Source organism: Penicillium brevicompactum (assembly GCF_028827555.1).
Source record: "Penicillium brevicompactum strain IBT 35665 chromosome Unknown utg000006l_segment0_segment0, whole genome shotgun sequence".
Classification (NCBI taxonomy): Eukaryota; Fungi; Ascomycota; class Eurotiomycetes; order Eurotiales; family Aspergillaceae; genus Penicillium; species Penicillium brevicompactum.
The window spans coordinates 4,633,700-4,646,290 of NW_026623209.1; the positions used below are offsets into that span (position 1 = coordinate 4,633,700).

At 51.3% G+C, this 12,591-nt stretch overlaps 5 protein-coding genes across 5 annotated transcripts; 2 read left to right on the top strand and 3 right to left on the bottom strand.

Moving 5' to 3' along the window:
• Positions 1 to 881: 881 nt before the first annotated feature.
• On the top strand, positions 882 to 1,896 carry rsmA (putative bZIP transcription factor (Fcr3); the record flags this gene model as incomplete). The annotated part of the gene is made up of 3 exons (XM_056959265.1): positions 882 to 989; positions 1,041 to 1,303; positions 1,365 to 1,896. 3 exons carry the CDS (start codon positions 882 to 884, stop codon positions 1,894 to 1,896), a joined length of 903 nt encoding a protein of 300 aa, XP_056808655.1.
• A 303-nt stretch (positions 1,897 to 2,199) lies between these two features.
• N7506_009973 (phosducin family protein) lies at positions 2,200 to 3,133 on the bottom strand (the record flags this gene model as incomplete). Its single annotated transcript, XM_056959266.1, has 4 exons — positions 2,200 to 2,333; positions 2,400 to 2,755; positions 2,825 to 3,007; positions 3,096 to 3,133. 4 exons carry the CDS (start codon positions 3,131 to 3,133, stop codon positions 2,200 to 2,202), a joined length of 711 nt encoding a protein of 236 aa, XP_056808656.1.
• A 403-nt stretch (positions 3,134 to 3,536) lies between these two features.
• Positions 3,537 to 6,593, top strand: N7506_009974 (coatomer subunit gamma; the record flags this gene model as incomplete). Its single annotated transcript, XM_056959267.1, has 6 exons — positions 3,537 to 3,642; positions 3,687 to 3,997; positions 4,056 to 5,022; positions 5,082 to 5,429; positions 5,485 to 6,303; positions 6,361 to 6,593. The coding sequence occupies 6 exons, from the start codon at positions 3,537 to 3,539 to the stop codon at positions 6,591 to 6,593; spliced, it is 2,784 nt and encodes a 927-aa protein (XP_056808657.1).
• A 460-nt stretch (positions 6,594 to 7,053) lies between these two features.
• On the bottom strand, positions 7,054 to 8,804 carry dps1 (putative aspartyl-tRNA synthetase Dps1; the record flags this gene model as incomplete). Its single annotated transcript, XM_056959268.1, has 3 exons — positions 7,054 to 7,731; positions 7,810 to 8,169; positions 8,220 to 8,804. 3 exons carry the CDS (start codon positions 8,802 to 8,804, stop codon positions 7,054 to 7,056), a joined length of 1,623 nt encoding a protein of 540 aa, XP_056808658.1.
• Positions 8,805 to 9,227: 423 nt separating this feature from the next.
• Positions 9,228 to 10,557, bottom strand: N7506_009976 (putative HAD superfamily hydrolase; the record flags this gene model as incomplete). The annotated part of the gene is made up of 3 exons (XM_056959269.1): positions 9,228 to 10,005; positions 10,061 to 10,363; positions 10,424 to 10,557. The coding sequence occupies 3 exons, from the start codon at positions 10,555 to 10,557 to the stop codon at positions 9,228 to 9,230; spliced, it is 1,215 nt and encodes a 404-aa protein (XP_056808659.1).
• Positions 10,558 to 12,591: the final 2,034 nt, after the last annotated feature.

A 12,591-nucleotide genomic window follows, 5' to 3' on the forward strand; every position in this document is an offset into this window, starting at 1 on the left:
AGGGAGTAGCAAATGACGGTGTCAAAATCTCAATCTCTTGACCGCTGTTATGGTGATCCTTGGATGCATCTTCAGATGCGCTGCCCATCACTTTGCATTTTTCTTTTTTCACGAATCTTTACCCCCTGCCCCTCTGACTTTGCTTTTTGCTTCTACTCCTCCTTCTCTTTTCTTCTCTTTCTTTGTCTGGCAATTAATAGTTTGTGTACATCGACGCTCAATGGGGACGAGGTGTGACCGGAAATCTGGTCAAAATATGGACAGTTGGGAGGCGCTTTCTTCGGGGTTATTGCTTATGGGCCATGTCAAATTCTGCCCAAGCATTACCTTTGCAGGAATATGTCACCGATGTTGATTGGTGCAATCCTGCTCGGAGGGAGTTGTTTCTCGTGGTAGTTGGCGACGGACATTGGTTAGGGTCGCTTCCGGGGTGGTATGCGTCGATTTGTGTCAATTATTTTATTAGCTAGTCTCAACTCTGCTTTGCGCATCTTGTTCTCCCAGTAAACGCATGTTCTGGCCCTCCATTTAGCTCGTCGGGTCGTCATTGACTTGAGAGTACGAACAGTGAGATCATAAAGTCTCGATCTGGCCCTCGCACGGACCTAGTGGACCCTCCACAGTCAGACTCGTGAAGATATTGGACCCTTTGTCTATTTACATTGGGGGGTTGATTCTCAAATTACGGTGTAGGCCCGATGGGTTGGACCGCCTGTATACTTGCAAATGTAGTATGTACGGGACACGAGATGTAGACGCTCATTGGTGGCAACCAAAAGTATTCGGAACGCCCTCCTTTAATTTTCCCTTCCCCATATCTCACCAACAGCATCTTTCTGCGAACCGATCTGATTTGTGTGCTTTATACACTGATAGAAAGAATGGACTATTCATATTACAACGAGCCCAGGTCCCAGCAACCCTTCTCGCTCTATGGGTTGCCCACACCGAACCAGCAGCCCCCGCAAGAAGACGCCTTCGCCCCTCTTGTGAGTCCCCGGCTACTCGTACAGCGACTGAGCTGGGGTTAACCAAATTAGAACGGCTATAACCAGACCTTCCCTGGATTTGACCCCTCATTCCGACTCGACCCCTCCCAGTCATTCGTTCCGCCGCCGCACTCGCCGCCAGAATCCTTTACCAAGAACTCTGTCTCAAGCCACGACGGCAACAACCAGCACACAGATCCTGCCTCGTTCGACGGCGATGAAATCCAATCCGCAGATCCCCTCGGGAGGAGCAGTAGTGAAGAAAAAGATTCGGGCCCCGCACAAAGCAAACGCAAGGCGCAGAATCGTGCAGCGTATGTGATACATCCCAATACCTCTAACAGAACAAGCACTGACATATCTCAATGCACATAGCCAACGAGCATTCCGCGAAAGAAAAGAGCGCCATGTGCGCGACCTCGAAGATAAAGTAAATAGCCTCGAAACGGCTTCCGATACACTACATGCAGATAACGAGCGACTCAAGCGCGAGTTGGCGAAATTCACAACTGAGAATGAAATCTTGCGCGCGACTTCGCAGAGTCATCACCGCCCACATGGGAACGCAACACAGTCTCCTGAGCCAACCGTCACTGGTCCAATGCATTACTCTCCCACGGATTTCATTTCCAATCTCCAGCCGGCTGGAACGACTGTGCCTCAGGGCCCGCACCACCGGGTCACTGTTTGCTCGCAGACTGGTGAGAGGCTTTTGGATGCTGGTGCTACGTGGGATTTGATTCAAGGGCATGAGCTATTCAAGCGTGGTCAAGTGGATATCGCTCATGTGACTGAGATTCTCAAAGGCATGGCACAGTGTGATGGGCAGGGTCCAGCTTATAAAGAGGGCCAGGTGCGAAGGGCGATTGAGGAGAGTGCTGCCATGGATCGTGATGAGTTGATTTGAGTAATGATTGTTTTTTTTTTTGGCATTTACGGGCTTGCGTCTTGCCCATTTGGATTGTGGATTGGAGTATATTGGTGTTGAATGGTGTGATTGATAGAATGACTCCCATTAACTCGTTTGGTTGATTATCCTTTGTATATTTTGATGGAATTTCGGACATATATGTTAATTGAAACGTTGGAACTATATACCATTTGACAAATTCGTTGTTAATCGCGTGGGTACGGTTCACGGGGATCGGTTGGTTTTCATATTATACACATATGGCATGATATTTGCATTACTTTTCGAATCGCAAGGGAATCAATCCCAGTCGTCATCATAATCTTCAACGTTCAAGTCATCAGCTGTCTTGTAGTCCTCCTCGTCGTCACGCTTCTTCAGACGAACATCGCTCTCCTTCAATGCACCAAGGTCAACCAGCAAACGCTCAACGTCTATACGGCCCGTTAGTATGTAATACCTCATAAATACCCGTTCATGCTTCCGAGGATCATTTATACCTTCGACCTTGGTCCGAGGACCCTTCAACTGCTGCAGTGTGATAAGCTGCCTCTTAATCTCCGTATCCTTGTACACCAAAATTGTGGGCGTGTTCTTCTCCGGGTAACCCTCAATGCACATATCGGCGCGAATCTCACAGAACTTGATATCACCGAACTTGGTAGCCAATTGCCGCCAAAGCTCGGTCAACACGCGCGATTCGACGTTGCCGCCCATTGATGTGAGGTTGACCAGAACAAAAGCACTGTTCGAGGCCTCCGTGACCTCGCGGGCGTAATCGACTTTCTGGAGCGGGTACACTTGGCCGAACAAGCTGGTCTTTTGGAGCTTGGAGAGCTCGGCTAGTCGTTTCTCACTAATTGACCGGACAGTCAACACAACAGGGTTCTTAGGTGACGCGTGGTAAACGTGTTCATGAGCTCACCGGTAGCCTGCGAGGAAATCTTCATCTTCCTCATCTTCCAGTGCGTCCAGCTCGTCAAGGTCCTTGTCTTCGAGACGGTTCTCGTGCGCTCTGTGCTGCGCAGCAATCAGAGCCTCTTGAATAAGAGGTTCTGGGTCTTTGGGTTTCTCGGGAATGATACCATGTTGGCGGAGAATGTCGTTCCTGTTTTGTAGAGAAATATTTGTTAGCACACTGGGTTGATTCTATACCTTGCAGGTAGCGGGGGTATGTGTAGTGACGGTGAACTAACCACTCAGTGTCTTCCCTTTCGTCGACCTCAACCTGCATAATGTATTGAAATTATGAGTCGTAATCAGAAAGAAAAATGAATCTCCAGTCAAATATGGGGAAAGTGAGGGGAGAGGAATATGCTGCCTTCAATCATGATGCCACCTGTTTGCAGTGTTTGGTTCGGGTCAAACACACGGAAGGCCACCTTCAACTTGTCCCCAAGAGACAGTTCTGAGCTGGAGGATCACGATTCGTCACCTCTATTCTTCATTCCTTGCTTTTTTATTTCCTCGCTCGACTCTCGCTACTTTCCAATTGGGTGGCTATGCCAATGCTGTAGTCGCCTACACCGCCCTACCCTGATCCTGTGTACTCGACCCGTGTCCCAATTGCATCCACTCGACCTCTCTACAGTGACAGCAACAACTAATTGCGGGTGCGATCCCAGCTGCTGGGCAAAATGAGCTACATGAAGAAAGACGAAGACGCGGATCAGGTCATGATCAAGCTTGATCGGACCTCCGTATTCCAAGATGGTGCGCAATCAACAATACCCCCTGGCGCCTGTATGCGCTTCACGAACCCGACGCTGACTCGATTATTCTTCCAGCTCGCCTGTTCAACTCCTCTCCTATCTCCCCGCGAACATGCCGTACCCTTTTGACCAAAATCGCTGTTCTTCTCTTCACTGGAGAGCAGTTCCCCACGAATGAAGCCACCACCCTCTTCTTCGGAATCTCCAAGCTGTTCCAGAACAAGGACCCGTCATTGCGGCAAATGGTGTATCTGATCCTGAAGGAGCTGTCTGGTACCGCCGAAGATGTGATTATGTCGACAAGTATCATTATGAAGGACACTGCGGTGGGAAGCGATGTTTTGTACCGTGCCAATGCCATCAGAGCGCTCTGCCGCATCATTGATGTAAGTGGCAGGCAGTTAGATGGATTTGAGTCTAAACAATTGCTAACACAAACAACAGGGCTCCACAGTACAGGGTATCGAGCGACTGATCAAGACCGCCATTGTTGATAAGACGCCCTCGGTGTCCTCCGCCGCCCTGGTGTCCTCGTACCACCTCCTCCCCATTGCGCGCGATGTTGTCCGGAGATGGCAGAGCGAAACACAAGAAGCCGCCTCCTCATCAAAGTCATCGACTGGCTTCCTCGGTTTCTCCTCGGGCTCTCAGAGCCACGCCATCTCCAACTCAAACTTCATGACCCAGTACCATGCGATTGGTCTCCTTTATCAGATGCGTTCCCACGACCGGATGTCCTTGGTCAAGATGGTGCAGCAATACGGCGCCGCGGGTGTGGTTAAGAGCCCGGCTGCTTTGGTTCTGCTGGTACGTCTGGCCGCCAAGCTGGCCGAAGAGGACCAAGGTCTTCGGAAACCAATGATGCAGATGCTGGATGGCTGGCTCCGTCACAAGCATGAGATGGTCAACTTTGAGGCCGCCAAGGCTATTTGCGATATGCGCGATGTCACCGACGCCGAGGCAACCCAGGCAGTTCACGTCCTGCAACTCTTCCTCTCCTCCCCTCGGTCCATCACCAAGTTCGCTGCCATCCGTATTCTCCACAATTTCGCCTCATTCAAGCCACATGTTGTCAATGTGTGCAACCCCGATATCGAGTCCCTCATCTCCAACTCCAACCGCTCCATCGCCACGTTCGCCATCACTACATTGCTCAAGACTGGCAATGAGGCTAGTGTTGACCGATTGATGAAGCAGATCTCGGGCTTCATGGCCGATATCACCGATGAGTTCAAGGTCACCATCGTGGAGGCTATTCGCACATTGTGCTTGAAGTTCCCCAGCAAGCAGGCCGGTATGCTCGTTTTCTTGAGCGGCATCCTTCGCGATGAGGGTGGCTATGAGTTCAAGCGCACTGTCGTCGAAAGCATGTTCGATCTGATCAAGTTCGTCCCCGAAAGTAAAGAAGATGGTAAGATTGTAGCCTGGTCCGTCCAACCTTGCAACTCAGATGCTGACATGAGATATTAGCCCTTGCCCACTTGTGCGAGTTCATTGAAGACTGTGAATTCACCAAGCTCTCCGTTCGAATCCTCCACCTCCTTGGTTCCGAGGGCCCCAAGACTACCCACCCCACCAAGTATATTCGCTACATCTACAACCGTGTTGTACTGGAGAATGCCATTGTACGCGCTGCTGCTGTCACCGCGTTGGCCAAGTTTGGTGTTGGCCAGAAGGATCCCGAAGTCAAGTCCAGTGTTCACGTTCTCCTTGCCCGTTGTCTTGATGACACCGATGACGAGGTGAGAGATCGTGCCGCGCTCAACCTTCGTCTCATGGGCGAGGAAGATGAGGCAGCTAGTGCTTTCATCAAGAATGGTAAGTTTTCTCACTCACAGCAGACATTTTTACGTTCGTTTACCAACTGGTATAGACTCCATGTACTCTCTTTCCACCTTTGAGCACCAGCTTGTCATGTACGTGACGTCCGGTGATAAGCAGACTTTCGCCACCGCTTTCGATGTTGCAACCATTCCCGTTGTGTCCCAAGAGCAGGCTCTGGCAGCAGAGCGGACACAAAAGCTCACATCCGCCACACCCACTCTCAAGGCTCCCTCAACCGGTCCTCCCAAGGGCAAGGCTGCCGGCGGTATGGCCGAGGCCGCCACCGCCTCTGCCACTCAGAAGTACGCAGAGCAGCTCTTGGAGTACCCCGATATCAAGGCATACGGTACTTTACTCAAGTCTTCCGCCCCTGTCGAACTTTCCGAGAGCGAGACCGAGTACGTCGTCACGGCCGTCAAGCACATTTTCAAGGAGCACATTGTTGTGCAATATGACATCAAGAACACGCTCCCTGACACCGTTCTCGAGAATGTTACTGTGGTAGCTACACCAGAGGAGGACGATGTTTTGGAAGATGACTTTATCATTCCCGCCCCCAAGCTTCCTACTGACGAGCCTGGCGTCGTCTATGTGGCGTTCAAGAAGCTTACTGGCGAGAACAGCGTTCCCGTCACCTCATTCACAAACAACCTCAAGTTCACCAGCAAAGAAATCGACCCTTCAACGGGCGAGGTAGAGGACGGTGGCTACGATGATGAATACCAGGTGGAGGACCTCGAGCTTACAGGCAGTGACTACGTTATTCCCACGTTTGCCGGAAGCTTCGACCACGTCTGGGAACAGACTGGTGCCAACGGCGAGGAGGAAAGCGAGACTTTGCAGCTCAGCAACATGAAGAGTATCAACGGTATGTATCATATTCGCGAAATTTTTCCGCACAAATACTCACAACCTCTCTCTACAGATGCCACGGAACAGCTGATTTCTGCACTGTCACTGCAACCCCTCGAGGGCACCGACGTCGCTCTCAACAGCAGCACACATACACTCAAGCTGTTCGGAAAGACCGTTTCTGGAGGCCGTGTCGCTTCCCTGATTAAGATGGCTTACTCAAGCAAGGCTGGTGTTACGACCAAGATCACCGTCCGCGCAGAGGAGGAGGGTGTTGCCGCGGCTGTCATTGCTTCTGTGTCTTAATCTCTCTGTTCTATCTTCCTCGTTACGTGCTTAATTTTGGTCGGGGGGACAAGAGCGTGTGTTTTTTCATGTATCTTGGTTCGTTAGATTGCGTCGTCCACCCCTCAAAACCTGTCAATGCAACTTTTCTTCCAGATATCATATCATATTTACGTCTTTTCTGAGTCATTTTTTTGCTTCTTCGCTCTAGATTTGAATCATCGTGGTCGAGTACACTCCAAGGCTTGAACGTGGACATGGGGTTGATGAGGGATGAGACTTTGGTTCTCATCCCAGGTGGGCACTCAGCACGTGGTCAACATCTGTTATTCTGTGCGGCTAGGTGGCTAGGTGAGTAGGACTGTAGTAATTCGCAGTAAGAAAGAATTTGAGAAGCTACTGGGTACAATTGACATGAAAATGAAGAAATTGATTTTGGCTATATTTTTGTGAAGATATGCAATGCCTCAGCAGGTATAAATCAAGGGCGCAGACGCTGGGGGTCACGGGGGAACAGCGAAGCCAGACGAACGTTAGGCAAGCCAAGGAAAAACATGACAATACGGTTCAAACCGAGACCACCACCGGCGTGAGGCGGGCAACCCTGGCGGAAAGCGTTGAGGTAGTCCTCGAAGCCCTCCTGGTTAGGCTCGAGACCCTTAGCGCGCATAGACTCTTCCAGCTCCTTGATATCGTTGATACGCTGGGCACCGGACATGATCTCCTCACCACGCATGAAGAAGTCGTAGGAGTTGGAGAAGCGCTTGTCGTTGGGGTCGGCCTTGGTGTAGAAGGGACGCACGGCCATGGGGAATTTGTCGAGGACATAGAAGTCAGTGTCGTACTTCTCGCGGATGATCTGGCCGAGCTGCTTCTCCATGGCGGTGGAGAAGTCGTTCTCGAAGCTCTCGAGCTCGGAAACATCGACGCCAGCCTCCTTGAGCAGGGCGACACCGTCCATGTAGTTCAGACGAAGGGCCTTGCCGTCCTTGGGCAGCTTGAAGTCACCGGCCTTGGGGTAGGACTTTTGGACGGTGGCGATCTGGGGGGCGTAGCGCTCCTTGAGCTGGGTGAGAATGAAGACGAGGAGGTCCTCGGCGAAGTCGAGAACCTCGTGATAGTGACCACGGAAGGTCTTCTCGAAATCGAGACCGGAGAACTATATGTAAAGTTAGCAGGTGATACGACGGTCATGATCTGCCACAGCAGGTAATGTATTTAGATTTCTAGATCTTACCTCGGTCAAGTGACGGTGAGTGTTGCTGTCCTCCGCACGGAACACAGGGGCAATCTCGAAGACATTCTCCATATCACCAGCAATACACATCTGCTTGTAGAGCTGAGGGCTCTGGGCCAGGTAGGCGTTGCGCTTGAAGTACTTGACCTCGAAGACACCGCTACCACCTTCAGTGGCGGCACCGACCAGCTTGGGAGTAGAGATCCAGCGGGAGCCGCTCTTAATCATGTACTCAGCGAAGAGCTGGGAGACACCGCTGGAGATCCAGGTGATGGCCTGGCTGGTCTCGGTCTGCAGATCGAGGACTCGGTTGTCAAGACGGGTCTTGAGGGTAACGATAGGAGCACCATCGGCATCAACCTGGGCACCCTCGTCAGTGGTCTCGGGGGAGGACGCTCGGCATCCTTGACCTGCATGGGCAGCATCTGAGCAGCCTCGGAGATCATGTAGACCTTGCGGATGTGGATCTCGAGGTTCTGGATGGAGGCGGAGGAAATGGGGATCTCGGGCTTCTTCACGATACCGGTGACCTGGACGATGGAGTTGACGTTCAATCCACCAGTGTACTTGATCATCTGTCGGGAGATGGGCTCGGCGGCCGCGATCACAGCCTGCACCTTCTGTCCTTGCTGGCGCAGCATCAGGAATGCAAGCTTAGCACTCTGCACACGCGCATTGTCGACGCGCGCAACCACGGTGATTTCCTTCTCGTATTGCTCCTCGGAGAGCTCGGTGAACTTGGTGGCAGTAACGAGACCCTCAGCCTCGGGGAGAGCGCCGTATAAATCCTTAGCAGTATCGTTGGCATCCTGGGCGGCGGCTTGCGCCTTCTCTTGCGCGGCGCGCGCAGCAGCCTTCTCGGCCTTTATCTTGTCCTTGGCGGCCTTCTTTGCGGCGTTCTTGCTAGCGTTCTTGGTCTCACCTTCCGCGGCGGGCGCGGAGGCATCCTGAGTCTCCTCGGGCTTGGGACGGTGGGGCAATTCGGAGTCGGCCATGGTGCTGCGAGGGGCAATTAGAGCGTGCGAGTGGCGGAAATAAGATATAGTATCCTACCTCAATGATACTGTATCGCAAGAAACTGGCAAGACTAGCAGTAACAGACTGATCGACTATAGCCAAGCTGCAGATGGAACTGAGTCACCCCGCCGGAGACGCCAAGCCCTAACCCTAAGAGGGGATGTCACCTGATGTAAAGTACCCTTTATATGTATCTAGCATACAAAAGCTACTTATGGGTCATAGATGCCCGATCAAGATCCAAGCAATAACAATTAACAAGAAGATTCATGCCTGAGCCCGTTGCTGAACTCAGGTATAGGAGCTGATTGATGTCTATCGCTAAACAGTAAAACTAATGGTCTCTGAAATGTTGACGTTGGCCGCCGTATTGGCCTAGAGTGTCAATAAGCTACTGCAGATCAAGCAGCAGGCCATTTGGAGCTTTTCAATGCCCATTGAACACCCTTGTGGACATTATCCGCAATGGTATGAGGCGTATATGCAGGATCCCCACCACTGTAAACTCCAGTCCGAACAAGGATTGATTGCCAGGTACTGCCAAAGCCGCTGCGGTAAGAGTTTGCGCCCCGGATATCTGACTCAGGGTTATCTCCAACCATATATACCCGTTCCAAAGGAGGAAGTTCTGCGGAGTCGCCAAATGTCTTTAGCCGGTTGCGAAGTAGTTGACGTTCTGCAAACTCGTATGTTGGCTGGTAAGGCTTTCCAATCACAGTCTTCTTCAACTCGATGCCCTTAGAAGGACCTCCCGTAGTCGCAGCCCAGACACCTTCGAGAGCCTCTCGGAATCCGCCTTGTCCCAAGCGAGGCAAGGGGTAAGCGGCGGCCCACCACAGGTCTGGATTGGAGAAGTAGAGATGGGGCTGGCCATCTTGCTGATAACCGTGGTTGGGAAGATTAATGCGACCGTTCTTATCAGACAAGGTACCCATACGGCCCTGCGACGAAAGGAGAAGATCCATTATGACCTGAGTGTCCAAGGCCCAATCTCTGGGATCATTGAACACGAAGACAGCATCGATTTTCAAGCTCTTTGCGGGATCATTGGGGTCGATTGGCCTGGGGAGTGGTCGAGCGAACGTTTTGTAATAATCACTGAAGTTCTTAGAGAATGGCCAAATAGCGGGGTTCGCCATGAGGATATCCCCCGGCGTAACAACGTTCTTGAATCCGTATCTTGAGCTGTATGTTAATAGACAATCTTGGGCATTGAATGTGTTGTTGGACATACTGCTCTGCTACGCGTCGACAGTTGTCTCCGTCACCACCAGCAACCAGAACACACTTGTGCTCTAACGCGCTTGCCTCATCTGGCCCTTTAACAAGCTCCGCGAAGGGAGAATGGCTCTGTACGATATCGGTGACGTCTAAAGGGACCTGAAGCTTCTCGCTTATCTCAGCGACGCGCTCTGTCTCATGTTTGCCGCCGCCGTTGGTAAGCAAGATGAAAGGAATGCCTTGCTCCTTCAGCAGTGCCAGCGAGTCGGCGGCACCTGGGATGGGCTTGGAAGATCGCAGAAGAACGCCATCAATACTGCATAATTTCGTCAGATCAGGTCACAGTCTAATGTGGGACGTGTGCTATTTGACTCACTCAAATGCAAATGCAAAGTTCGGGACCGGCCGAGAACCGGCTGTTTGAATTGTACGGCGGCCAATGGATGGATATGAGCATGCAGGGCGGCGCTGTAATAAGCCGAGCGACCGCAAGGCAAATTGCGGTCTCATTCTGGTAGAAGGGAGAGAGAGGAGAGAACGCAGTATGCGTAGAGAGTGTGTACAGTGAAGGACCTCGGGATACGTCATCAGCCGGTTCCGTTCCAAAGTTGCCAAGACTGTTTATCCGATCTGCGCGCCAAGGCCGTCACCTTACGGAGTACTCCGTCGTGAATCGTGATACCAAAGTTCGAACTGCTTAATTGAGTAACTACAGTGCAAAAGTCTTGAAATCCTCGACAACTTAACGTAAATGCTGTGGCTGTGATGTAGACTGGATATTGTTATCTCTATATATGCGTCGAAAGTATGATCCAGCTCATCCCGATTCCCGAGGTCCTCAGGACAACGATCTATGATCTACGATAGCTCGAGTAGCTCGAGGAACCAGCTCGTAGCAACCAAACAAACCAAAAGAAAAGAAAAGAAAAGGGTGGAAAGACAGCCTCTCGAGGGGAGCCGAACGCAAGAGTGACTTGTACCCTTCGGGTTGGCAGGCTGTCGAAAGTTCTCCCGGGTCATCCGCTATGCTAGTTGGGTTGAAGTTGAGAGACTTACCAAGACCTGTGTAAGCTACTGTCATATTGATACCTAGACAAAGAGCATCAAGACCTTGCTTTGGTGACACTGAACTGGGTGTTCGAGATGTCTGCCCTTGATTACTTCGTATTTGGGAAGCAGGGCTTCTCCCTCTCTACTTGCTCGCTCCTTTCCTCTCTCTCTCTCTCTCTCTCTCTCTCTCTCTCTCTCTTCTTCTTCTCTCCCTCTCCATCCTCTCTTCGTCTCCCTCTCCCTCTCCCGACACACACACAGAGAGAACACTCAGATACACATACCGCTACGTTGCTTGTGATTCTCCTTGCTCCGTAGACCTTCTGAGCCCTGTCTTGCTTTCTGTAAGGTTATGAGCCCTTGGTTGCGCACTGTGGCTGCTTGTTTTTTGACCATCGCATACATCCTCGTGTGGGGGGCGGATCCGACGATCTGAGCCCCACTGGACCCCTACGCCCGCTCACGCTGCAATGGCTTCATCGTCATTGTCGCATACGATCGATCAAATCAACCAGACTGTCATCGTCGTCATACTGACTCGCACGTGATCGATCACCTTACCCCACTGGGCCCTATGTATACCTGTGGACACCCGTGCATGTCCGAATTACCTTACCTCAACGTCATCGACTCATATCGTTATCACATACATATGATCACATCGCCGATTTAAAGGCTTCTCACCGGAAAGCCTCATTCCATAGAGCCTCACTTTCAGCTACAAATTCGTCGCAACTACCATGCTTACAAGCGTCACATGATACCTCTCTCGTCACGTCCATATGCAGCTTGCTTGCTTGCTATCCTCGCTCCCATGCACATACTTATTTGTTTGCTTGCATTTCCACATGATTCCACTCGCTTCCTTGCTTGCTCGTTTCCTTTGTCATTTATGCTTGCTCTTGATCCATAGCTCTTCTTGTTTCCTCTCCTTTCCTTCCTCATCATCAGTTTCTCCGTTGAGTTGGACCTTTATCTTCATGAAGCTTTGCCAGCCTCACAGCAACGTCACTTTCTCGTCAAAGTCAAGAGGAGCACTTTGAGATCATCTCCACAAGTCAACCTCAATTTCCTCTTTCAGCTTGGTGACCGGCTGACACGTCCCCCACCCGTCGATTCCCCGCAATCAATCCCTCAGGGTCGGTCTACCCTTACCTCGGTTTGACCAAAAGGCGCGCCGATTTACCCTTTCGCCTTTCGGCCCCACAGAGCCTCACTTGCCTCCGTCACTGTCAACGAGCACATACGATACCCTACAATTATCGGGCGTCATCGATCACAACCGTTCATCTCCCCGAAAACGCGAACTTTGGAACAACAGTGGAAGCTTTGGACAGGTCAGTAGCTTCAATTGACACAACTGAATAGGTAAGCTACCCTGACCAACCAAAATTGCCTAGCAAATGCAACAGAGCGCATATATGACCCGTACCGACGTCGAAGGTTTTTCACTACCACGGTTCTTATGTTGCGCACACATGGACCGCCACTGAC